The sequence below is a fragment of the Lipotes vexillifer genome, unplaced genomic scaffold (assembly GCF_000442215.2).
Source record: "Lipotes vexillifer unplaced genomic scaffold, Lipotes_vexillifer_v1.1 scaffold469, whole genome shotgun sequence".
NCBI lineage: Eukaryota > Metazoa > Chordata > Mammalia > Artiodactyla > Lipotidae > Lipotes > Lipotes vexillifer.
This window is the reverse complement of record NW_006788006.1, coordinates 4,634,143-4,661,157: the sequence shown is the minus strand read 5'-3', so window position 1 is coordinate 4,661,157 and position 27,015 is coordinate 4,634,143. Positions and strand designations below refer to the sequence as shown.

Sequence of the window (27,015 nt, the reverse complement as noted above, 5' to 3'; positions counted from 1 at the left end):
TGGTTTCCTCTGCTGTGCAAAACTTTTAAGTTTAACTAGATCCCATTTGTTTATTTTTGTTTTTATTTTCATTACTCTAGGATGTGGATCAAAAGAGATCTTGCTGGGATTTATGTCAAAAAGTGTCCTGCCTATGAGTTTTATAGTATCCGGCCTTACCTTTAGGTCTTTAATCCATTTTGAGTTTATTTTTATGTATGGTGCTAGGGAGTGTTCTAATTTCATTCTTTTAGGTAATTTGGACAATTAATAATTTTGTGCTTCAAAGGAAACTATCAAGAAAGTGGATATATCCTTTGGAATTCTTGTGTGATATTGCTTGGAATATAAAATTGTATTGATGGTATAAAAAAATGGCAATTTCTCAAAAAATTGCAAACTGAGTCACTATCTGATCGAGCAATCCAACTTCTGTCAATTGAAGTAGAATTGAAAGCAGTGACTCAAACAGATATGTCGAAACAGATATATATGTTCATTTCACATTATTCGTAGTAGCTATAGGTGGAAGCAACTCAAGTGTCCATCAACAGTTGAATAGACCAAAAAAATACGGTGCATACATACATCAGAGTATTATTTAGCTTTAAAAAGAAAGCAAATTTTACTCTTGCTACAACATAGATGAACCTTAGGACATTATGCTAGCTGAAATTAGCCTGACAAAAAAGGTCAAACACTGTATGATTCCATGGGTATGAGGTACCTACAGTAGCTAAATTCCTAGAGACAAAAAGAAGAATGTTTTTCTCCATTGTATATATGTACCACATCTTCTGTATCCATTCACCTGTCGATGGGCTTTTAGGTTGCTTCCATGTCATGGCTATTGTAAACAGCACTTCAGTGACCATTGGGGTGCATGTATCCTTTCAAACCATGGTTTTCTCTGGATATATGCCCAGGAGTGCAATTGCTGGACCATATTGTAGCTATGTTTTTAGTTTTTTAAGGAACCTCCATACATACTGTTTTCCATAACGGGTACAGCAATTTACATTCCCACCAACAACCCCTTTTCTCCCCACCCTCTCCATCATTTATTGTTTTTTTTTGTTTGTTTTTCTCTAATGATGGAGTACTCTCAAGAGGGAGAGCTTAAAGCACCTTGTGAATTATTTATTTTATTTTATTTTTTCAAATTCTTTTCCCATTTAGGTTGTTACATAATATTGAGCAGAGTTCCCTGTGCTATACAGTAGGTCCTTGTTAGTCATCCATTTTATTTATTTATTTTTCAAATATTTATTTATTTATTTATTTGTCTGTGCCCGGTCTTAGTTGTGGCATGTGGGATCTTCAGTTCTGGCATGCAGAATTTTTAGGTGCGGCATGTGAACTCTTAGTTGCGGCATGTGGGATCTAGTTCCCTGACCAGGGATCAAACCCAGGCTTCTTGCACTGGGAGTGTGGAGTCTTAGCCACTGGACCACCAGGGAAGTCCCTGGTTATCTATTTTAAATATAGTAGTGTGTACATGTAAATCCCAAACTCCCTAAGTATCCCTCCCCCTCTCCCCTCTGGTAACCATAAGTTTGTTCTCTAAGTTTGTGATTCTGTTTCTGTTTTGTAAATAAGTTCATTTGTATCTTTTTTTTTTTTTTTTAGATTCCACATATAAGTGATATCATATGATATTTGTCTTTCTCTGACTTAGTTCACTCAGTATGACATCTAGGCCCATCCATGTTGCTAAAAATGGCATTATTTCATTCTTTTTAATGGCTGAGTAATATTCCATTGTACATATGTACCACTTCTTTTTATACATTCATCTGTCATCCATCATTTATTGTCTGTAGACTTTCTGATGGTGGCCATTCTGACTGGTGTGAGGTGATATCTCACTGTAGTTTTGATTTTCATTTCTCTAATAATTAGCAATGTTAAGCATTTTTTCACATGTCTCTTGTCCACCTGTATGTCTTCTTTGGAGAATTGTCTATTTAGGTCTTCTGCCCATTTTTTGATTGGGTTTTTTTTTTTTTAATATTGAGCTGCATGAGCTGTTTGTAGATTTTGGAGATTAATTCCTTTTCGATCACATCATTTGCAAATATTTCCTCCCATTCTGTGGATTGTCTTTTTGTTTTGTTTATGGTTTCTTTGCTGTGCAAAACTCTTTGCTTACTATAGCCCTCCCAACTTCCTTTTCCCTTCTTTAAAAGAATACTCCTCTCCTTCCTGCAGGGGAACTTGCATGCCGAGGTTGCTGACCCCAAATTACAATTCTTTGCTAATCCTGGATAAACACATATTTGGCTGGAGAAATAATTGGCATCCTATTTGTTTATGTCAACATGGGTATAGAGTTTGGTTTTGAAAGATGAAAATAGTTCTGCAGATTGGTTTCCCAATGTCAATGTATTTTGTACTACTGAACTATACACTTAAAATGGTGAAAATGTGGGCTTCCCTGGTGGTGCAGTGGTTGAGAGTCCGCCTGCCGATGCAGGGGACACGGGTTCGTGCCCCGGTCCGGGAAGATCCCACATGCCGCAGAGCGGCTGGGCCCGTGAGCCATGGCCGCTGAGCCTGCGCGTCTGGAGCCTGTGCTCCGCAGTGGGAGGGGCCACAACAGTGAGAGGCCCGTGTACCGAAAAAAAAAAAAAAAAAAAAAAATGGTGAAAATGTAAATTTTATGGTATGTGTATACTATAAAAATTAAACTTTTAAGGCAAGACAGTGAACACAACCCTTAGAATGGAAGAAAAATTTGCAAATCATATATTTAAAACAACTTATATTGAAAATATCTAGAGACTTCTTATAAGTTAGTTATAGAAAGTCAATTAACTCAATATTAAATGTGACAAGCATCTGAAGTCACATTTTTCCAAGTAAAATATACAAATGATCAAGGGCATATGAAAAGATTCTGGCCATTATTAGTCATCAAGGAGATGCAAATCAAAACCACAATGAGATTCCATGTCACAAAAACTAGGATGGCTAAAATCGAAAAGTGAGGTTATAAGTTTTATCCAGGATAGATGGAGAAATTTGAAATCTCATACAGGTTGGAATGAAGATAAAATAGTGAAGCCATTCTGGAAAAAGTTCTGGAGTTCCTCAAATATTAAACCTAGAGTTATCATATGGCCCATCAATCCCACTCCTCGGTATATGCCCAAGAATATGAAAATACATATTTGGCCAAAACTTATACATGAATTTTAGAGTAATGTGATTCATAGTAGCCAAAAGGTAGAAACATCTAAAGTTCCATTAACAGATGAATAGGTAAACAATGTGTTTTACCCAATCAATAAAATGTTATTCTGATGTAAAATGAAGGAAATACTGATTTATAATTTTCCCTTGAAAAAAATCATGCTGAGTCAATCAAAAGACCATATACTATAGAATTCTTTTCATATGAAAGACCAGGATGGAGAAAACGAAAGCAGATTAGTGGTTTTCTAAGGCTGGGGATTGGAGGAGGAAGATGGGAAGATTAGCGGTGACAGCTAAAGAGTAGAAGAGTTTCTTTTTGAAGTGAGAAAATCTTCAAAAATTGACTGTAGTGATGAATGCATGTATCTACAATTATACTAAAAGCATGAAAATGTATACTTAATGGGTGCCTTCCACAGTATGTGCCATACATTTCAATAAAGTTGTTCAAATAAGTCAATGCATGAAGTGTTTTGCAATGTAAGAGTTTTGCAATTAAGTATCCTGGGAGTATAAGAATTTCCAGGTTAATTAATATCCATCACTTCACTTAGTTATCATTTTGGTTTTTGTTTTTTGTTTTTTTTTTAATTTCGCTGTGCTGGGTCTTAGTTGCAGCATGCGGGATCTTCCATCTTCCTTGCAGCATGCGGGCTCTTTTAGTTCCGGCATGCAAACTCTTAGTTGCGGCATGTGGTATCTATTTCCCTTACCAGGGATGGAAGCCGGGCCCCTGCATTGGGAGTGCAGAGTTTTACCACTGGACCACCAGGGAAGTCCTAATTATCTTTATTTTTGTTTTTGTGGTCGGAATGCTTAAGATCCACTCTCTTAGCAGGCATGGAGCAACTGGCAGGCCCGGCTGCTGCAACGAATGGCTTGGCTGCCGCCACCTTCTCCAGCTCCGCCACAGGGGTCACAGTGGCCGCGGTGCTGTCCTCGAGTTTCCAGCGTGAGGAGGTGGCCGGTGGAGAGAGGCATCATGTTTGAGGCAGAGACCCTGAGGCAGCCTCGCAAGTGGCCTCCTTCATTGCTCTTAACAATGCCATCACCCTGTGGCAGTTCCTCCTTCATCTCCTAAAGGAGCCTCAGAACGATCACATGATCTGCTGGACCTCTAATGACGGGGAGTTCAAGCATTTGCAGGCAGAAGAGGTGGCTCGTCTCTGAGGGATTCAAAAGAACAAGCCTAACATGAATTATGACAAACACAGCCGACCCCTCAAATACTATTATATGAAGAATATCATTGAAAACGTGAGGGGTCAGAAGTTTGTGTACAAGTTTGTCTCGCACCCAGAGATTTTGAATACGGTTCCTATGCCAGTGGGCAGGCTTGAGGGAGGCTGAAGCTTTACGCATCAGTGAAGTCAGCAGCGAGAGATCCATAGATGAAGAGAATGGAGGGAAAAAGAAGCCACCGCAGCCTGGTGCCAAGACCCCTAGCTGCAGTGACTACAGATACTCTGGCTTATATTCTCCATTTACCCTCAGATCTTTGAACTTTTGAACTACCCTCAGAACTTTTCAAATCTATAAAGGTTGAGAATCCAGCCGAGAAATTGGCAGAGAAAAAAATCCCCTCAGGAGCCAACACCATCTGTTAGCAAATTTGTAACACCTTCCAAAAAGCCACCAGTTGAACTTCTTGCTGCCACCAGTTCAACTGACCCAAGTATTTCTCCATCTTCCAAAGAAACTACCCAAGCGCTGGATACTTTGTCTTCCCCCAAACTGCCTTCGCTAGAAGCACCAACTTCTGCATCCAGTGCAACTGCTGCTTTTACCACCACACCTCCTATTTCGTCCATTTGCCCTTTTCAGGAACCTCCTAGAACACCTTCACTATTGCTGAGTTCCAACCCAGAGATGGACCCAGACATGGACGCAGACATGGAGCCTAAAGACCAGGATTCAGCTTTGCCAGAAAAAGACAAAACAAGTAATTCATCAAGGTCCAAGAAACCCAAAGGGTTAGAGCTAGCACCAACCATCATGATCACAGGCAGTGATCCAAGCCCACTGATTATTACGCTAGCATTATTTTCACAGACACCCTTCTTGACTCTGAGTCCCTTGGTCTCCAGTATCCACTTCTGGAGTACTCTCAGCCCTGTTGTTCCCCTAAGTCCAGCCAGACTGCAAGGTACTAACACACTTTTCCAGTTTCCTTTTGTGCTGAACAGTCATGGGCTCCTCACCCTGTCTAGCCTGGATGGACCTTCCACCCCTGGCCCATTTTCCACAGATCTACAGAAAACAACCTATGCACTTGTGGAATGGGAGAAACAATGAATAAACAGAAAGACATTGAACATGAATATATTTAAAGTATGCGATTAATACTTCCACAATGATGATAATAGTCTATTGTGATTTCTGCCATTCCCCATTAAAATGCTTTTTTTAGGGTTCCCTTAAAAAAAAATCCACTCTTCATAAATTTCAATTATACAATACAGTATAAGTGTATCAGATCATCATGTTTTAATCTTTAAATGCAGTTTTATTAGTCAGTTATCCCTCAGTACAGCTGGGGTGGGGGGTAGGAAGAGTTTCCAGGTACATTCCAATGTTAAGTACAACTTACTGTTTTTCTTCTATCAGTGAAAATGGGAATACAATTGCCTTATATATATTATAGCTGTTGACATTTCAAAGTTTTATAGGCACACAGGGAACACTAATCTAAAATAAATTTCCTTCTAGTGTAAAATGTACAGCTGAGAAGTTAATGCACACACCTCACAGCTTGTGGTTTGACTGAAATTTGTCCTGGCACCCAGCTAGGGCTGAGTGATTCAGACCTCCTACCAGAGCCAAGTGCTCTGGGATTCTTTAGCTTAAGTACCTAATGAGTGGGGATGGGGAGGGATGGGTGGAAGGCTCACCGCTGTCAAGGCGCAAAGATGAAACTGGAGCCACCCTCTTTATTACAAACGGTGAGTTCACATCTAAGTGTCTGCCTTTCTTAACTAGAAGCACGGTTCCATGCCAGGGAATCCCAGGCCAGGGAAAAGTTATGTTACAAACTTTAAGTGCCAGGCGAGGACAGATTCAATCCCAGCGGCGTTAAGTGATTGAGCTGAGTCAGGCTTCCTCCCGTGAGGAAGAACTGAAGAACTCCAGTAATTCCCGTGAGGCAATTGGCTATCAATATATTCTTTCACTTTTTGTTTATCTGAGAGAGTCCTTATTTTGCCATCCTTTTTCAGAAGGTAGTTTTGAATATAGGATTGTTGGTTGACAGCCTTTTTTCCTAGCGTACTTTGAATGTTTCCCTCTGCCTTCTGGCTTCGCTGTTTTCTGCTGAGACATCACCTGGCAATTTTACTGCGGTCTCCTTGTTAAGAGCTGGGTCACTTTTCAATTGCTCTTTATTCTCACTGTATGGTTTACCTTCCTGTTTGTTTGCATGTCTCATATTTTTGATATAAACTAGATAGTTTAGGAAATATAATGTAGCAACTTTGGGAACTGGACCCATTCCTTCTGGAGATTTTTATTGTTATGTGCTTATTTGTTCAGTGAGTGCCTGCATTATTTTATTACTTTATTTTTTCAATATTTATTCATTTGGTTGTGCTGGCTCTTAGTTGTGGCAGGCAGGCTCCTTAGTTGTGGCACGTGGGCTCCTTAGTTGCAGCTCATGGGATCCTTAGTTGTGGCACGCGAACTTTTAGTTGCGGCATGCACATGGGATCTAGTTCCCTGACCAGGGATTGGACTCAGGCCCCTTGAATTGGGAGTGCAGAGTCCCAACCATTGTGCCACCGGGGAAATCTCAAGTGCTTGCATTAGTTTAATAAAACCTGTTCCCCCTGTATTGAGAAGCCAGAGCTGGTGTATTGAATTAAGAATATGTAGATGAGTGACTTCCCTGGTGGCGCAGTGGATAAAGACTCCATGCTCCCAATGCAGGGGGCCCAGGTTCGATCCCTGGTCAGGGAACTATATCCCACATGCATGCCACAACTAAGTCTGTGAGCCACAACTAAGGAGCCCGCCTGCCACAACTAAGACCTGGCACAACCAAATAAATAAATATATTTTAAAAAGAACATGCAGATTATATGATCCTGCAATCCCACTCCTAGGCTAATATCTGGAGAAAACTACAATTCTAAAAGATACATCTGGGGTTTCCCTGGTGGCACAGTGGTTAAGAATCCGCCTGCCAATGCAGGGGACATGGGTTCAAGACCTGGTCTGAGAAGATCCCACATGCTGTGGAGCAACTAAACCCGTGAGCCACAACTACTGAGCCCACATGCCACAACTACTGAAGCCTGTGCACCTAGAGCCCGTGCTCCGCAACAAGAGAAGCCACTGCAATGAGAAGCCTGTGCATCACCATGAAGAGTAGCCCCCACTCGCCACAACTAGAAAAAGCCTGCACGCAGCAACAAAGACCCAATGCAGCCAAAAATAAATTAAAAAGATACATCCATCCCTATGCTCACAGCAGCACTATTCACAATAGCCAAGAGATGGAATCAGCTTAAACGTCCATCGACAGGTGAATGGATAAAGAAGATGTGGTTAATATATACAATGGACTCCTACTTGGCCATAAAAAAGAATGAAATAATGCCATTTGCACAACATGGATGAACCTAGAGATTATCACACTAAGTGAAGTCAGGGAGAGAAAGACAAATACCAAATGCTATCACTTACATGTGGAATCTAAAATATGGCACAAATGAACTTATCTATGGAACAGAAACAGACTCACAGACATAGAGAATAGACTTGTGGTTGCCAAGGGGGAGAGGAAATGGTGGAGGGATGAACTGGGAGTTTGGAATTAGCAGATGCAAAGTATTATACATAGAACAGATAAACAACAAGGTCTTACTTTATAGCACAGGGTACTGTATTCAACATCCTATTATAAACTGTAATAAACTGAAAAAAATATACATATATATATGTATATATAACTGAATCATTTTGCTGTACAGCAGAAGTTAATACAACATTGTAAATCAACTGTAGTTCAATAAAATTAATGTTTAAAGAGTATAGTCCTTCAGAAGGGTTCACTGGCATAGCAGTCCTATCTTTCTCTCTTGCTAGCTTTTTATTGTCTCACAATTTGCCTAAATTTATAGGCCTTGGTTATGTCACAAAGGAGATTATAAAAATATTACCTAGCATACTAAGAAGTGAATCTATGTATTTTATAACCTGTCTCTAATAGTGATAAAAGATAAAATAAAAAATTATAAAAATGACCAACAACCCCCTCTTCTAACATAATTGAATAGTTTCTTAGCAATTTAGCTCCACGAGAATGTTCTTGCTTTCAAGAAAATGATTTATGATCACCAATGATAAAATAATGTTAACCACCTAAAAGCATTCAATACTTCTTGCTACCTTGAACAGCAATCAAATCCTCTTAACACAAGTAAAATTCCTGTAAGAAGTCCTTTTGAACACCGTTACTGTTACACACCACAGTCTTATAGAATTTGTAATCAGTCTTTTTTATAATTTTTACTGTATAGTTGACTTACAATATTGTGTTAATTTCTGCTGTACAGCAAAGTGATTCAGTTGTATATGTACATATTCTTTTTTTTTTAATTTATTTATTTTTGGCTGCGTTGGGTCTTCCTTGCTGCGTGCAGGCTTTCTCTAGTTGCGGCAAGCAGGGCTACTCTTCATTGTGGTGTGCGGGCTTCTCTTGTTGCTGAGCAGGGCTCTAAGCGCGTGGGCTCAGTAGTTGTGGCTCATGGGCTCTAGAGTGCAGGCTCAGTAGTTGTGGCTCATGGGCTCTAGAGTGCAGGCTCAGTAGTTGTGGTGCACAGGCTTAGGTGCTCCACGGAATGTTGGATCTTCCCAGACCAGGGCTCGAACCCATGTCCCCTGAATTGGCAGGCGGATTCTTAACCACTGCCCCACCAGGGAAGCCTGCCTGTAATAATTCTTAATTGAATTCATTTTGCCCCAGTATTTGACTAGAGGTATGATCTTGTGGTCACTGGCAAGACAGCACTGAAAAAAACCCAAGATTAAACTTTTGCAGATGAGTAAGAAATTAGATCCATAACAAAACTGTAACTAAAAATAAGAAAATGGCCTGAGGATAAAGTAGTTGACCTTCTATTCACAGGATAAAACAGACTCATATTGTATAATGATCAAATGAAGAAAACTGCAAGTTTTTCTGAATATTTATAAAATGGGTACTTCAATATATTCTTTGAGGAAATGAAAAACATGTGTTAGCTAACAAAAACATCAAAGAGTTGGTAAAATATTTGAAACAACTACAAAAACTGTTTTACAAAAAATTCAGTTTTAATTATATAAAATAAAATAAAATAAAAAACATATTGAGGGGTTATATTCAGCTACAATTAACAGGAAAAACCCACCATCTTCCTGACAGAAGGTGCTTATTCTCACATGTAAACAATGGGTCAAGGAAGCCACTGTACAACGCAGCAGAGAAACAAACTCCCATGTCATTCTTTTTGGTGGCACCATTGTGAACGCTGTGGTGAGTCAGAACACATACTCACTAGCACTATTAACAGCACAAAGTGTTTCCTACACAAATTAGACATTATGAAGATATAATCCAGAGAATAGTGGAATCAGAGAATATTCCCAACCATAAAACACTGGAATACTTTGACAGTGGACACAAGAGGCCTTACAGAAAAAATTCAAACTCTGATGCATCTTTGATGTGGAAGGTATGAAGACAGCAGGGGAAACTATATATCCATAAAAATGGAAATCAAACATTTGTTGGTGGTGTTAACGATACTCTTGACTATAAGGACAGAGTCTGGAAAATAAGCTGGAAGATGGTGTCATTGAAGCTCCTATGTATCTGCCTCTCTCCCAGTGTGGGGGTTCCAGTACCTGAAGAATATCTTCTTTGTATCTGCTTTTAAATCACACACAGGTGAGCTATTGGTGAATGCTGATATGGAACCAAAAAGGGGATGGATTATAGAAAGTCTAGATCTTAATATTACTCACAGGTAAGATATCTCCAACTCTACAGATTTTCTGTATTATCACAAGTCTCATAGTTTATTCACCAAATACCAGTCAGAAGGAAATACAAAGCATAATTTACATGAAACTATACTTTTTGACATCCTTCCCATACATAAAATTTATTCCAAGTGTTTAGTATAATGGAAAATGCAAAAAGGTTCCTATACTCACCATCATCAAAAAGTATCTTTCTCAGTGAAAAGGGTAGTATATATAATAGATTATGAATATCCAGGAACTGCCACACAAAGCTACTAGGCATATCCCAACAAATACCAAACTGCCATTTTGCAATGGCTCATTAACTGAGAATGAATAGAACATTATAAAAATTTAAGACTAACTGCATATTAGAAATGCACTTGGGGACTTCCCTGGCAATCCAGTGGTTAAGACCCTGTGCTCCCACTGCAGGGGGTGCAGGTTTGATCACTGGTAAAGGGACTAAGATCCCACATGACGCATGGCACAGCCAAAATTTAAAAAAAAAGGAAAAAAAAGAAATACACTTAAGTTCACCCATGGATCCAACAGGGTTAAAATGGAAAGAAAAATAATCATTATCTGATTAAAGGAAAAACCACTACCTTTAAATCTTACGTACTATTGTTGAAAGACAATGTACACAATTACCTCACATTAATACTCATTTCTAAAATTAGGAGAAATCCACTGTTCAAGGATACACTTGAAGAAAAATCCTTACTAAACACAACATATTTATAAAACTTTTAAAACAACTCTTTCATATTGAAGGTTTTCTGGAACATTAGGCATGGAGTACTTTCCATTAAGTTATCTCATGTTATTTACATTTATACTTCTTCTTCATGGGAATTCTCATACATGATGTTGGCCAACTGAAGTTGTTGTCCCGGCTGTTTACAAATGCAGTTTTATCTAGGGAATCCTTTCATCCTTTTAAACTACTGAGATCAGAGAAGCCTTTCCCATTCTCCACACTTTATATGTTTTCTATGCAGTGTGCAGTCTCATGTGTCTTCAAATGATTGAGAGATAAATGAAGGCTTTCCCACATTCCTGACATTGATAGGTTTTCTATCCAGTGTGAAGTCTTTCATGCAGTTGAACATAAGTGGAACGGAAGGTTTTCCCACATATTTTACATTCATAGGGTTTTTCTCCAGTATGGGTTCTTTCATGAACTTTAAAACCTTTTTTTGAACTAAAACATTTACCACATTGTTTACATTGATAAGGTTTCTCTCCAGTGTGACTCCTTTCATGGGTTCGAAGAGAACTGTGGTATCTGTAGGCTTTCTCACAGTGTTTACATTGATACGGTTTCTCTCCTGTGTGAATTCTTTCATGTGTTTGAAGGCTTTCATGACAACTAAAGGCTTTTCCACATTGTTTACATACATAGGGTTTCTCTCCAGTGTGAGTTCTTCTGTGTACTCGTAAGGAACAGTAGTAACTAAAGGCTTTGCCACATTGTTTACATTGATACGGTTTCTCTCCACTGTGAATCCTTTCATGTATTTTAAGAGAACTGGGATTAATGAATACTCTCTCACATTTTTTACATTTATAAGGTCCATCTCTAGTGTGTGTTATCATATGTTTTCGAAAGGTTTTTTGCCATGTGAAGGCTTTCCCACATTCTTTACACTTATAGGGCTTTTCTCCAGTGTGGATTCTTTCATGATTTCTAAGAGAACTGGCAGTACTCAGTACTTTAGAACATGTTTTACATACATACAGTGTCTCTCCTGTGTGATTTCTTTTGTGTATTTGGAAGGAACTGAAATAATTAAAGGCTTTACCACACTGTTTACATTCATAGGGTTTCTCTCCTCTGTGAATTCTTTCATGTATTTGAATAGTTTCAGGGCTTTTAAAGGCTTTTCCACATTGTTTACACTGATAGGGTTTCTCTCCGTTGTGACTCCTTTCATGCATTCGAAGACAACTGGGATAAATGAATGCTTTCTCACATTTCTTACATTTATAAAATCCATCTCCAGTGTGTGTTACCATGTGTTGTTGAAAGCTTGTTTCCCACGTGAAGGCCTTCCCACATTCCTTACATTCATATGGTTTTTTCCCAGTGTGATTACTTTCATGTATTTGGAAACGTTTTTGAGCACTGAATCTTTTACCACATTGCTTGCATTCATAGGGTTTCTCTCCACTGTGAATTCTTTTATGTGTTCGGAAAGATTTCTGATATGGAAATGCTTTTCCACATTGCTTACATTCATAGGGTTTCTCTCCAGTGTGACTCCTTTCATGCATTCGAAGAGAACCAGGATAAATGAATGCTTTCCCACATTCTTTACATTTATATGGCTTTACACCATATTTTTGATACTCTCGTGTTTTGTGTTCAATGTGACATCTCATGTGTCTATTAAGGGATGAATGATCCATGAAGACTGTTCCACATGCACTGCATTCACATGGTTTTAATCCAGGAGTTTTCTTGTTCAGATTGATAGTTGGAATAAGGTTGAAATTTTCTCCACATAAACTAATGTCTTTACTTTTACAGAATCTCTCTACCATAAAAGTTCTGTAATAAATGAGAATATTATTAATGACTTCATTAATCATTTTACACTTATTATATTTATTATGAATTATAGGAACTAGTTTTCTATCATGTGTGAACTGTTAGAAATTGAATATACTGAATGTTCTCAATGGGACTTCACACTTTCTATTAAAAAGTGATATTCAAGTATAGGTTTTTATTGTTAATGACTGCAAGTGAACTACTTTGCAAACACTAAATATTTATGTCCCATTTAAGAAAATATTTTTGGGAAACATTTTCTAAGAATAACTCAATTTGGGGCTTCCCTGGTGGCGCAGTGGTTAAGAATCCGCCTCCCAATGCAGGGGACAGAGGTTCAAGCGCTGGCCTGGGAAGATCCCACATGCTGTGCAGCCACTAAGCCCAGGTTCCAAAACTACTGAAGCCCGTGAGCCTAGAGCCCGTGCTCTGCAACAAGAGAAGCCACCACAGTGAGAAGCCTGCGCAGCGCAACCAAGAGCAGCCCCTGTTTGCTGCAACTAGAGAAAGCCTACACATAGCAATGAAGACCCAATACAGCCAAAAATAAATTAAAAAAAAAAAAACTCAATTTGAAGGTGGGGTTATTTATTATGTTGCTTCTTTTAAATTTTTCATAATATTACTGCAATTCTCATGAGACAGTGCTTTGTATTTTAAGTGTGACTCACCTTAATTTTCTCCCCTCGTTTTTGTACTGATCTTCAATGTCATGATATTCCCGTTTTGCTCCTGAAATGCAGACCCAGAAAAATGATCCCAAAGTACTATAAATTATAGAAAAATTATTAGATTCTAGGTCCAGGATGAGCTCTGACCATTTCTAGTTTCTTTACCAATGCCTTCCCTTTCCACGTTCCACATCTTGGAACAATATTGACAGGTAAGAAATACTTCTTCTCTAATTGACAAAGTTAGGGAATTTCTTCATTCTTACCGACTGCAGCCAGATTCCTTAAGGTTTCCTGCATCACATCTCTGTAGAGTTTCCTCTGTGAAGGACCCAATAAAGCCCACTCCTCCAGTGTGAAGTCCACAGCCACATCCTCTATGGTCACTGAGCCCTAAAATACCGAAAATATGTGTACACCGAGACGCATGAGATTGACAGAACTAGACATCCACACTTCATTTATAGGAAGTTTACGTATGATTCTGTTATTTACAAAGTTACTCTATGATTTGATCATGAGAAACTTACTCTCCACACTTCCTCAATAATTTAGCAGCATCATGAAGAAATGAAAATTATTTACACATTATCACTTATATCACAATGGCAGAGCCCAGAGAATGCAGGGAAATGACAGAAATACTGTACAAATAAAACAAATATCATTTTAAGAACATCAATTTCTTGTGAAAAAAATTCTTTCATCTTCTTCCTATGATGCTCCATTTACAGCACTTCATAAGGCAGAGGATCAAGACTCATGAGGCTTCAATGAATAGAAACACTGTGAAAAACTGGAAGCTTTTTCCTAGTCCCATCATCTAACATCAGAGTCCAGGTGCCTGGAGAAATTGAACTTTTAACAAATCCCAGCTGGCCACATTCTCCCAAAGTCCTCCAGGCCTTTAAAGAAATCAGATGTAGATGCCTGAATATATTCTTCTGGGGAACCATTGCCTTCTACTTGTGTAACAATTATCAAAGACTCTATTTTTCCTTTCTCTCTATATATAACTTGATGCAGCTAGAAAATTTGAAACTTAGAGCTCACTCACGAGGAAGAAGCAATATTATATTAGACCACAAAATCCCTATACTCATGTGCCTCAGGGCTGCTTCCAGCCAAATTTTAGAACACACAGTGCAATTACATGCCAGAAAAACTCTTCTCATCACACCCTAACAGTATACCCTGGGCCTTACTGTCCTTAAGGAACAGTTTAAGAGCTACAGTTTGCAAGGGGGTTCACTGAGGTCCATAATAGTGTGATGGTGAATTTTCCCATGATTAGAAAATACGTATAGGTTTCATCAGTGGTTTTCTCCAACACAACATAAAGTCTCCATTCTGCAATTTCAGCTACAAGTGTTGGGCATGCAGCCACACTGTCTACTGCCAGGTGAAAATCTAGTTCTGGGATTTACGAATTTAGAAGCTGTGATTCTTAATCTCACAAGAAGAGAATTTAAAAGCTTGAAATAAACAAGCCCTCCCAGAGACATAAGAGCACTGACTTCAAAGGGCAAACCAATGTCCTAAAACTGTAAAAAAGAAAAGATGTTTTTAAAATATGACCCAAATATTCAGTTCTTAACGCCTATACCCAGAAGAGTCTGTTTCACCAGCGTCTAACAAAAAGACCAAAAAGAACTAAAAGATACAACACAATATTTATGAAGCCTGGCATGACCTTCTTTAACACAAGACTTAAGATACATATAATGAAATTAACTAAAGGAAAAGAAAGAAATAGAACATGTAAGTAACTAAGAGTTTTCTAAAATTAATGATAGACAATACCTGTAGGTTCATGAAGCTCAGTGAACAGAAAACATGAAAACACAAAAATGGAGATCAAAGTATATCATATTCAAACTAGGGAAAAAACGAAGAGAATACACTGTAAGAAGCTAGAGAGAAAAATATAAAATGCAAAAGTAATAAACTCTTGGAAAATATCACAGAACAAAATCTAGGTCACCTTGGGTTTGGTAACAAATTATCAAATATAACAATAATCACAAGATTTATAAAAGGAAAAAAAAGTATAATTTCACTTCATTAAAATGAAAAATGCCTCTTTCAAGAAAGGGTGTAAAGAGAGTGAAAATCACAAAATAGGAGAAAATCCTTACAAAACACATACATGATAAATGACTGGTATTCAAAATATCTAGAGTATTAGTGTCAAAGTAAGAAGACAAACCACCAATGAAAAATTGGCCGAATATCTAACAAACAGCTTCCCAAAGAAGACATACAGAAGGGAAACAGGAAATATGAAAATGTGCTCAACGTCAAATGTCAATGGGAAATTGCAAATGAAACAATGAGATATCACTACACACTTATTTAATGGCTAAAATGCAAAACACTCAGAACAACAAATATTGGTGAAAAGGTGAAGAAAATCCTCATTCATTGCTGGGGGAAATGGAATTTGGTAGCCCTACAGTGGAAGACAGGAGCTTTCTTTCAAAACACTACATACTGAGTAAGATCCAGCAATCACACTCCTTGCTATCTGTCCAAATGACTTCAACTCTTATAGCTCTTAGGTTCACACGAAACCCATACACAAATACCTGTAGGGGCTTTATTCATAACCGGCATAAGTTAGAGGTAAGCAAGATATCTTTCAAGAGTCAAATAAATAATGAGCGGTATAGCCATATGATGAAATACTGTTCACTGATAAAAAGAAATGAGGTAGAGCTATGAAAACACATGGAGGAAACATAAAAGTATATTGCTAAGTGAAAGAACCCAATCTGACAAAGCTATATACTACATGATTCCAAGTATATGACATTCTGGAAAAGACAAAAGCATGAGACAGGAAAATGATCTTTGGTTCTGGAGGATTTCGGGATTAGAGGAAGAAATGAATCAATCTCTGGAGCAGAGAGGAAGTTTAGGAAAGTAAAATTACACTATATGTGCAGAAATGGTTAATACATGTTATTATACATTTGCAAAATCCATACATTATGCAACACAAAAAGTCAACGCTAATGCCACCTGCCCACTTTAATGCATCAGTATTGGTTCAGCAATTGTAACAAATGGACCAGTCTTACAAGATTTAGAGATTAATGACTACTGTGTGGATGCCGAGGCGTTATTTGGGAACTCTCTGTAATTTCTGATCAGCTTCCTAGTGAACCTAAAAAAAGCTGAAGTCTATTTAAAAAAAAGAGCACTGACTCATTACAACTCATCCTGATGACTGCCTGATGTTTGGTTAGGTGTGGCAACAGTTGGTTTTGGTTCTTCATCAAGGCTGTCTCAACTAAGGGATGAAGGGCAGCAACTCTCCACTGAGCTCCATCATGTTCCAGGGTGTACTGTCATCTTTAGTCTATTCACTCCCCAGAGCTGTGCATTCAGTGAATCCCAAGCAGCTACCCAGGGAACCAAGGTGTTGGAGAGGGTGATTCCAACAGCACCACAGCATCTTTCAAAGAACCGAAGAAAGAAATGTCATCTCTCCGAGGGAGCATAAGCCCAACGGCCAAGGTTTGGCTCCATCATATCACAAGTAGGTGTCAGTGGCCGAGCTGAGCTCCTGGGGTGCTGTTTCCAGTACCAAAGCCATAATAGGCACCTGAGTGGAGTCCTCTGTTTGTAAGAGATCCCAGTATGGGGGGATAATTGCAGCTTTAATGGCATATTCATGTGAGACCTAGGACAGTGCCTTGCATCAGAAGCCTATGGCCAACTTAAGGCCCTCCTCAGAGAGCCTCCCATCACTGCTCGCAGGACTAGAGGCCTCCTCATGACACTGATTGCCTTATAGAGCTTAAGAAACCCGAGTTCAAGTTGGGTTTGAACAAATCCCTTTGCTGTGCCAAGCTGAGACGGTGAGTGTTGTCGACCGTAACCGAGAGGGTAAGGATCTTTGTTGCGACAGATGCAGGGGCAACGGCCTCAGAGTTACTTAAAAGTTTTGGTGAGCCTTCTGGACTCTCACCACTTACAGGCTGCCTTTCCCTGTCTCTTCTCTTTCACTTTCGCTGAAATAACTGCTCTTTTGAAAGTAGTGACTGCCTTTTGGGCTCATCTCATTCACAGGGTATAATCATCCTCCTACTCCCCCAGTCCTCCCCTCAACACTAATGTCTGGGCAAACCCAGCCTCAGTCACATCTTCACTCTAAACACAGATAGGTTCCACCTCAGACATCAACCCAGGACCACTGGAAGGAGGGCCCCATTCTCATATTCCTGCTCCCAAAGTACAAAAAACTGACAGAAACTTTCAACTCAGTATCCTCCCTGTATACAGCCCAGGCTTGGTGGGGTCAGCAGTGCAACACAGGGCAGCACAGGGCACAGGAAAATCTCCCCAGCAAACAGCAGCTCACAGAGCAGGAGCCTCCACACTTTCTTATCAGCCTGTCCAAGTAAGAGGCACGAGGGGAAAGGTAGGGGGTGAGGCTTAACTTTCAGTAGTGAAACAACAAATATGTGGGTCCCAAATAATCATTACTAGAATAAAAACTTTAAGAAAAATAGGCATTTGCACTGGATTGTTTTATATTAAAAAACACTAAAAAGATGATGAAGGCTTAATCAAAACTGGTTATCTGAGGGTGGCTGGCATTAAGAGCAGAGGAGTGGGGCAACATGTGGGCAGGGAGTCTTAATTTCTTCCCTTAGGAATTTAATTTTAACCATTCTATACAGAAAACCACTGCAAGATTTGATCCTTTAAACAGTAATGGATATAAAAGTGTAAACCACAAAAAAATGAAAACTCCCTTTCTAACTAAAGGCACACAGGATATTATAGGTTTCCTCTCCATTACAGTAAACGTTGGAGATATTTTCAGAAATAAGTGGCATATTACACTGTATTTTAGGTTTGCAATTAAGCCTTAAATGGACTAGGAATTTGAAAGATTGACATAAACTTTGAGTTGTTTTCCTCATACCAATTGAAATAGAATTTGTTTCTTCTTTTCTCCCACATCCATTAAAATAGAAATTCATTTGCTTTAGGAATACTAGAGGACTTTTAATTGTTAAAGTTCTTTAGGGACAGGCGCTTACAAACACTGACCTAAAAAGGGAAAAGCACCTGAGAACTTAAATGCACCCATTTCACGTCTTGAGGTTCTCTTGTCTAAATGAAACAAAAATTCTACTTGACTTCACAATTTTCTTGCCTTAGATGGTATTTGTTAATCAACATAGATTTTAAAAGCCCAAGTGTTAATGGAAACTAGAATCAAAGGGCTGTAATCTTGAATGGATAAAGGAATCCAAGAAAAGAAACACAAATATTGGAATCAAAACATACAAGCAGACTGTGTCCGTACAATTCGGAAGCCCATATTCAGAAAGTTGAACATCTTTACAGACTTGAGAGTCTAGATACGCCCAGTTGAGATAAAACTCCTGTAAACAGTCAGTCCCTCAATGACGGCAGGGACACCTGGGCAGCCACAGGAATAAACTCTGGGAGCTCCACAAACCCTCCCCAGTCCTGTAAGCAGGGAAGCTCTCCCTACCCCAGGCTTCCATTATCACAAGTCAGGAAACTCTTAGCCTGATTCAGGTTAAGGTTCTGATCCAAATGGACTCCCATATTCATAAACCCTTTGTCCACGGGACAGAACACTTCATCCTCACAGACTTCTCAATGGGCACAAATTACACTCTGAGTGCACCTATTATCATGGAGGGACCACTCAAATATAACATTTAAAATGCCTAGGCTAGGGCTTTCCTGGTGGTGCAGCGGTTGAGAGTCCGCCTGCCGATGCAGGGGACACGGGTTCATGCCCCGGTCCGGGAAGATGCCACATGCCACAGAGCGGCTGGGTCCCTGAGCCATAGCCGCTGAGCCTGCGCGTCCGGAGCCTGTGCTCCGCAACGGGAGAGGCCACAACAGTGAGAGGCCCGAGTACCGCAAAAAAACAACAAAAAAAAGCCTGGGCTAAAGGAAATCACAAGTACCACCCTGAAAGGGCAACATCCCTACACCCTTGTGAACTTGCACCCCCAGATTTCAGGGCTCTGCAGCTTCTCACAGTATAAGGACTACCATTGATGGGTGTGAGCAGGTAGGACTGGGCAGGAGGAGGATGTCCAGGAAGATCCACTTCCCTGTGCAGGCTCAAAGGGGGCCTTAGTTTGAAGATACTGACTTCAGGCTCTGCTCCCCACTACAGGCGCTCTCAACCACTACTGATATTTTATGTAAGATACCCAGAAAGGCAAATATATAGAATCAGAAAATAGATTAGTGATTTCCTAGGCCTCGGGATGAGAAGGGAGAGTTACTGCTAATGGACATGAGGTTCATTTTGGGAGTGATGGAAATGTCTTAAGATTAGTGTGGTGACAGTAGGACAAGTCTTTAAATAAGGTAAGCACCAGTGATCATTTAAATACAGAAACCCTGTTTGGACAATTCAGCAAAATCACTCAAACCCAGTGTGTATGTGGAAATGAGAGAAGAAAATTCTCAGCCACTTTTATTAATTCACCCAGAAAACCCCAAGTGATCTATTCCTTTCAGGAAAAATATGTCAGTCATTTATTATTTCCAAGGCAAGTTTAATTAGTATGTAAGTAATCACACTTGAATACTTTTTGTCCCCAAGTCTAAATCCTGACATTTCATTTGAAATCAACCAACAATAAAGGAGACTCCAAAAGAACTCACCTTACTCAGGGAATTAAAAAAGTGAAACAAAAATTCTTAACAACTGGAATGTAATACTGAAAATTTTTTTCCCCCTGAAATTCAACTCTCTTACCTCTTTGGAAATATTTTACATGGTTTTTCAAGCTCTATTAATTAAATACATTTTACACTATTGAAAAGAAAAACTTAAATAAGTGAATAAATCTTTTGAAGGGGACTAACCCAGGGATGGGCAGTGGTCACAGCACAGATCGTCCAAAAAAGTTTCATTAAAAACCTCGACAAAAGGACTTCCCATAGAATGTCTCTTCCCAGAAAAAAAAAAAACGGGGAGGAGAAAGAATTTCATACACCTACTTCCAAGTAGTTATTCTTGGCTTCCCGCTCCTGTAAAATATACACAGACCGCCCCCCTTCCCAATGCAATCCACGACTCTGCGCAAACAGTAAAAACAATTAAAATATTGGGTTTGTATGAAATGGACCACGGAAGATGAACAGTTGACAGACGATGTGAATCGGAGAAGAGAAACTGACGTTGTGAAGACGGGGAATAACATGGAAATGTAATGATTTACTACAAGCCCTACAAAGAGCTACTCTGCTGGGCCGGGGTCTTTGATTTGAGACTTTGCTTCCCAAACATTTGGAAAACCCAGAGGAAAACGGGTGCCCCCTGGGTAGCAAGGAGGGGCTGGGACCTGTCAGGTAACAGGTAATCCCAGGACCGAATCCTGGAGAACGAGTCACGATTGTCACCTGAAGACGGCGCCCGAGTTCACCGCACAATCCGGGAGAGAAGAGGGGCTGCGGGCGCAGAGACGCCGGGGCGGAAGCTCCTGCACGAAGTGACAGAACCGGACGCCTGGGGTCCCGGCTGCCGGGCTAATCCCCACGCTGCGAGCCGAAGGGTACAGAGGTACGAGCGGCGCCGCAGACCCCGCGTATCCGTAGACTCTGGCGTGGAGCGCTAGGAGGCCGTGTCAAAAAGATGGCCGGCTTCAGCCGGTTTCGACCAGTCCCTCCGCGGCGGCCGCAGCTTGGGGCACCACACTCACCATTTCGAGGTTTCCTGAGTCCTTCCTAACGACTCCAAAGACCCGTGCAGATACGTGACATGGAGGGCTCTCCAGGGGTAGTGAACCGCACACAGCAAGCGGCTCTATGCGCAATTGGAAAAAGAAAGGACGTCCATGCCGGTGCAGAGCATCGCCCCACCCACCTGCCTCAGCGGCCTCCCGGTTGGACAGATTTCCAATACCCCGCCCCCTCGTGCCTGAGTGACAACCTGCGGGAGGAAGCCTGACTCAGCTCAATCACTTAACGCCGCTGGGATTGAATCTGTCCTCGCCTGGCACTTAAAGTTTGTAACATAACTTTTCCCTGGCCTGGGATTCCCTGGCATGGAACCGTGCTTCTAGTTAAGAAAGGCAGACACTTAGATGTGAACTCACCGTTTGTAATAAAGAGGGTGGCTCCAGTTTCATCTTTGCGCCTTGACAGCGGTGAGCCTTCCACCCATCCCTCCCCATCCCCACTCATTAGGTACTTAAGCTAAAGAATCCCAGAGCACTTGGCTCTGGTAGGAGGCCTGAATCACTCAGCCCTAGCTGGGTGCCAGGACAAATTTCAGTCAAACCACAAGCTGTGAGGTGTGTTCATTAACTTCTCAGCTGTACATTTTACACTAGAAGGAAATTTATTTTAGATTAGTGTTCCCTATGTGCCTATAAAACTTTGAAATGTCAACAGCTATAATATATATAAGGCAATTGTATTCCCATTTTCACTGATAGAAGAAAAACAGTAAGTTGTACTTAACATTGGAGTGTACCTGGAAACTCTTCCTGCCCCCCACCCCCAGCTGTACTGAGGGATAACTGACTAATAAAACTGCATTTAAAGATTAAAACATGATGATCTGATACACTTATACTGTATAGTATAATTGAAATGTAGGAAGAGAGTGAATCTTTTTATTTTTTTGAGGGACTCCTAAATAAGCATTTTAATGGGAAATGGCAGAAATCACAATAGACTATTATCATTGTGGAAGTATCAATTGCACATTTTAAAAGTATTCTTGTTCGATGTCTGTCTGTTTCTTTATTCCTTGGTTCTCTCATTCCACAAGTGCATAGGTTATTTTTTCTGTAGATCTGGGGAAAATGGGCCAGGGGTGGAAGGTCCATCCAGGCTAGACAGTGAACAGACCATGACTGTTCAGCACAGAAGGAAACTTGAAAAGTGTTTTAGCACCTTGAAGTCTGGCTGGACTTAGGGGAGCAACAGGCCTGAGAATACTCCAAAAGTAGATACTGGAGAGCAAGGGACTCCAAGACAGTAAGATGGGTTCTGTGAAAATAGTGCTGGCCTAAGAGAAGCTCTAGGGAGAGGTGGGCTTAATATTATCGGTGGGCTTGGATCACTACTTGTGATCATGAGGGTTGGTGCCAGCTCTAACCCTTTGGGTTTCTTGGACCTTGATGAATTATTTTGCCCTTTTCTGGCAAAGCTGAATCCTGGTCTTTAGGCTCCAGTGACAAGTTCTCTGGAAGTTCCATTGGCTGAGAAGCCACTAATTCCATGTCTGCGTCCATGTCTGCGTCCATGTCTGGGTCCATGTCTGGGTTGGAACTCAGCGGTAGTGAAGGTGTTCTAGGAAGTTCCTGAAAAGGGCAAATGGACGAAATAGGAGGTGTGGTGGTAAAAGCAGCAGTTGCGCTGGATGCAGAAGTTTGTGTTTCTAGGGAAGGCAGTTTGGGGGAATATAAACTCTCCAACGCTTGGATAGTTCCCTTGGAAGATGGAGAAATACTTGGGTCAGTTGAATTGGCGGCAGCAAGAGTTTCTGCTGGTGGCTTTTTGGAAGGTGTTACAAATTTGATAACAGATGGTGCTGGCTCCTGAGGGGATTTTTTTCTCTGCCAATTTCTCAGCTGGATTCTCAACCTTTATAGATTTGAAAAGCTTCCTATTGGAGAAGTTCAAAGATTTGAGGGTAAATGAAGAATATAAGCCAGAGTGTCTGTAGTCACTGCAGCTAGGGGTCTTGGCACCAGGCTGCGGTGGCTTCTTTTTCCCTCCATTCTCTTCATCTATGGATCTCTCGCTGCTGACTTCACTGATGTGTAAAGCTTCAGTCTCCCTCAAGCCTGCCCACTGGCATAGGAACCGTATTCAAAATCTCTGGGTGCGAGACAAACTTGTACACAAACTTCTGACCCCTCACGTTTTCAATGATATTCTTCATATAATAGTATCTGAGGGGTCGGCTGTGTTTGTCATAATTCATGTTAGGCTTGTTCTTTTGAATCCCTCAGAGATGAGCCACCTCTTCTGCCTGCAAATAAATGCTTGAACTCCCCGTCATTAGAAGTCCAGCAGATCATGTGATCGTTCTGAGGCTCCTTTAGGAGCTGAAGGAGGAACTGCCACAGGGTGATGGCATTGTTAACAGCAATGAAGGAGGCCACTTGCGAGGCTGCCTCAGGGTCTCTGCCTCAAACATCATGCTTCTCTCCACCGGCCACCAACACTGAGAACTCAAGGACAGTGAGGCAGCCACTGACACCCCCGTGGTGGAGCCAGATATAAGACTTTAGTTTATTTAAGAAAATGAATATCCTCTTAAATGACATTAAACACACAAAAAAACAGCATCACAAATATTTGTAGGCCATATCAGTTGGAAGTCTCAATCTCAGTTAACAATGTCAATACTCAAGACCACATCATATATATATATATATATATATATATATATAATTTGTTGAAAAAGTATGTTGAGTGAGTGAAGTCATTCAAAAGACCATATATTATAATATTCTTTTCATATGAAAGACCAGGATAGGGAAATAAAGATAGAGTAGTTGTTTTCTAAGTGGAGGGATTGGAGGAGGATGGGAAGATTAGTAGTGACAGCTAAAGGGTAGAGGAGTTTCTTTTTATAATCACATAAATCTTCAAAAATTGACTGCAGTGATGATTGCATGTATCTACAAATATAATAAAAGCGAGAAAATGTATACTTAAGGGCTACCTTCTACAGTGTGTGCAAGACAGCTCAATAAAGGTGTTCAAATAAATTAATGCAAGAAGTGTTTTGCAATGCAAAAGAGTTTGTAATGCAATCTCCTCGAAATATGAGTGTCCACGTTACATAATACATCCATATCTTCCCTTAGTTACCTTTATTATTGTTTGTGTAGTCAGAATGCTTAAAATCCAGTCTCAGCAAATTTCAGTTATACAATACTGTATAAGTGTATCAGATCATCATGTTTTAATCTGTAAATGCAATTTTATCAGTCACTTATACTTCAGTAAAGCTGCGGGCAGGGGGCAGGAGGAGTTTCCAGGTGCATTCCAAGTTTACATAACTTATTGTTTTTCCTCTATCATTAAAATAGGAATACAATTACCTTATATATATTATAGCTGTCAACATTTCAAGGTTTTCTAGGCATACAGAGAACACTGATCTAAAATAAATTTCCTTCCAGTGTAAAATGTACACCTGAGAAGTTAATGAATACACCTCACAGCTTGTGGTTTGACTCAGCTAGGGTTGAGTGATTCAGACCTACCAGAGCCAAGTGCTCTGGGATTCCTCAGCTCCAGTACCTAATGAGCCGGGGATGGGTAAGGGATGGGTGGAAGGCTCAGCGCTGTCAAGGACCAGGGACTAAAATGGAGCCAGCCTCTTTATTATAGACGGTGAGTTCACATTTAACTTTATGAGTTTGTTAAAAAGAAGCACAGTTCCATGACTGGCCACACAGCCTTACATCAAGCCCTTGACCCCTGAAGGACATAAGACCCTCTTGTTCCAGGCAGCTTTGGCCTGGGCCAACCTCTTATCTGTAGTTGCTCCCTCTTGAAACTGAATCAGGAGTTCCAGTGCACGAGGAGCTGTGGAAGACAGCAGAGGCAATCCCGGGGCAGGAAAAACTTGCTACAAACCAAAAGTGCCAGCGAGGGGCTGGTCCCATATCGCCTCCCGTGGGTCGTCACTCAGGCACGAGGGGGTGGGGTATTGGGATCTGCCCAACCAGGAGGCCGCTGAGTCAGGTGGGCGGGGCGACGCTCCGCACACGCTTAGTCTTCCGTTCTCCTTCCCACCGCGTAGGGTTAGCGGGTTACCTTACCCATCGGGGCCACTGGTAGCGCTTCAGTCTCTTCTGTCGTGCTCTGACCTGCACTGGTCGTTGGAGTCGAGGGAAGGACACAGAAAGATCCAGAAAACTTCGCAATGGTGAGTGTGCTGCCCCGGGTTGCGGAGAAGTGCTAGAGGCTCTGGTCGGGACCGCCCGGAACCGGCATCCTCGCGGTCAATTCCGGGAGTCTGCGGACCCGAGTCCATCTGGAGCGCCGCGCGGACGTCAGTCGCCTCCAGTTCGGAGCTTGGGGGCTGAGCCGACAGCCGGGACCCCGCTCGTTCTGTCAGGTCCCTTCTGGTGGCGTCTTCGGCCTGACCCAGAGCCTCTCTGGGCTGCTGTGCACGCGTAGCCCCGTGTCTCTTCCAGAGTGGTCGTTGACCACGTGGAGGGTCATCAGGGGACCATTCTGTTTACTGTAGTAGCGGGACAAACTATTATGCCCCTTGTCCTTTCAGTTTGAAAGGAGGTTTTCATTTTTTAATGATTGCAATTTTATATCCATTACTGTATAAAGGATCAGATTTATTTTATTGCTATTGCTGATTTATTACAAAGGATATTTCAAAGAATACAGATGAACAGCTAGATAGAAGAGAGGTGTAGGGCAAGGTATGGGGGAAGAGGCACAGAGCTTCCACGCCCTCTCCAGGCCTGCAGCCGTCCCAGCACCATGTGTTCGCCAATGCTGAAGCACCAAATCTTTTGGTTTAAAAGGGTTTTTTGTCTTTATTTTATTTTTTATTAAAGTATGGTTGATTTATAATATCGTGTTAGTTTCAAGTGTACAGCACAGTGATTCAGTTATATATATATATAAAACTATAGAGAGAGAGGAGCTCTATAGGTCTATAGCTCTCGCTCTCTCTATATATATATATATATATATATATATATATATATATTCCTTTTCAGATTTTTTCCCGTGTAGGTTATTACAAAATAATGAGTATCGTTCCCTGTGCTATACAGTAGGTCCTTGTTGCTTATCTATTTTATACATAGTACTAGTGTGTATATGTTAATCCCAACCTCCTAATTTATCCCTCCCCCCACCCCCAAAGGATCAGATCTTGCAGTAGTTTCCTTTGTAGAAAAGTGTAAACTCCTAAGGGAGGAAAGTGTCTCAGGACTCCCTGCCCGCATATCCTCCTCCACTCCTCTGCTGTTAACTCCAGCCATGCTCAGGTAACCAGTTTTGATTACTACTTCGTCGTCCTTTTAGTGTTTCTTTATATACACGGAATCCAGTGCGGATGCCTGTTTTTCTTACAGTTTTTACTCTTGTAATGATTACTTGGGATCCACATATTTGATGTTTCACTACTGAAGAAGTTAAGACTCACCCCTTCCCTTTCCCCTAGTGCCTCTTACCTGGACGGGCTGATAAGAAAGCCTGGAGGCTCCTGCTCTGTGAGCTGCTGTTTGCTGGGGAGCTTTACCCGTGCGCTGTGCTGCCCTGTGTGGCATTGCTGACCCCAACAAGATTGGGTTCTCTATTTGGAAGACTCCCAGTTGGCCGTTTCTGTTAGTTCCCTGTAGTTTGGGAGCAGGAATATGAGAATGGGGCCCTCCTTCCAGTGGTCCTGGGTTGATGTCTGAGCTGGAACCTATCTGTGTTTAGAGTGAAGGTGTGACTGAAGCTGGGTTTGCCCAGACATTAGTGTTGAGGGGAGGACTGGGGGAGTAGGAGGATGATTATACCCTGTGAATGAGGTGAGCCCAAAAGACAGTCACTACTTAGAGAGCAGTTACTTCAAAGAAAGTGAAAGAAGAGAGACAG

At 40.9% G+C, this 27,015-nt stretch overlaps 1 protein-coding gene and 2 pseudogenes across 1 annotated transcript; 1 reads left to right on the top strand and 2 right to left on the bottom strand.

Moving 5' to 3' along the window:
- The first annotated feature begins 4,017 nt into the window (after positions 1-4,017).
- On the top strand, positions 4,018-5,472 carry LOC103088301 (ETS domain-containing protein Elk-4 pseudogene; annotated as a pseudogene).
- Positions 5,473-11,205: 5,733 nt separating this feature from the next.
- On the bottom strand, positions 11,206-21,615 carry LOC103088032 (zinc finger protein 564-like). The gene is given in 6 exon segments (XM_082931206.1): positions 11,206-12,739; positions 13,414-13,474; positions 13,680-13,806; positions 18,471-18,480; positions 20,833-21,043; positions 21,528-21,615. Coding segments are annotated over 6 exon segments (2,031 nt in total).
- Positions 21,616-22,215: 600 nt separating this feature from the next.
- LOC103087754 (ETS domain-containing protein Elk-4 pseudogene) lies at positions 22,216-25,227 on the bottom strand (annotated as a pseudogene).
- Between the last annotated feature and the right edge of the window lie 1,788 nt (positions 25,228-27,015).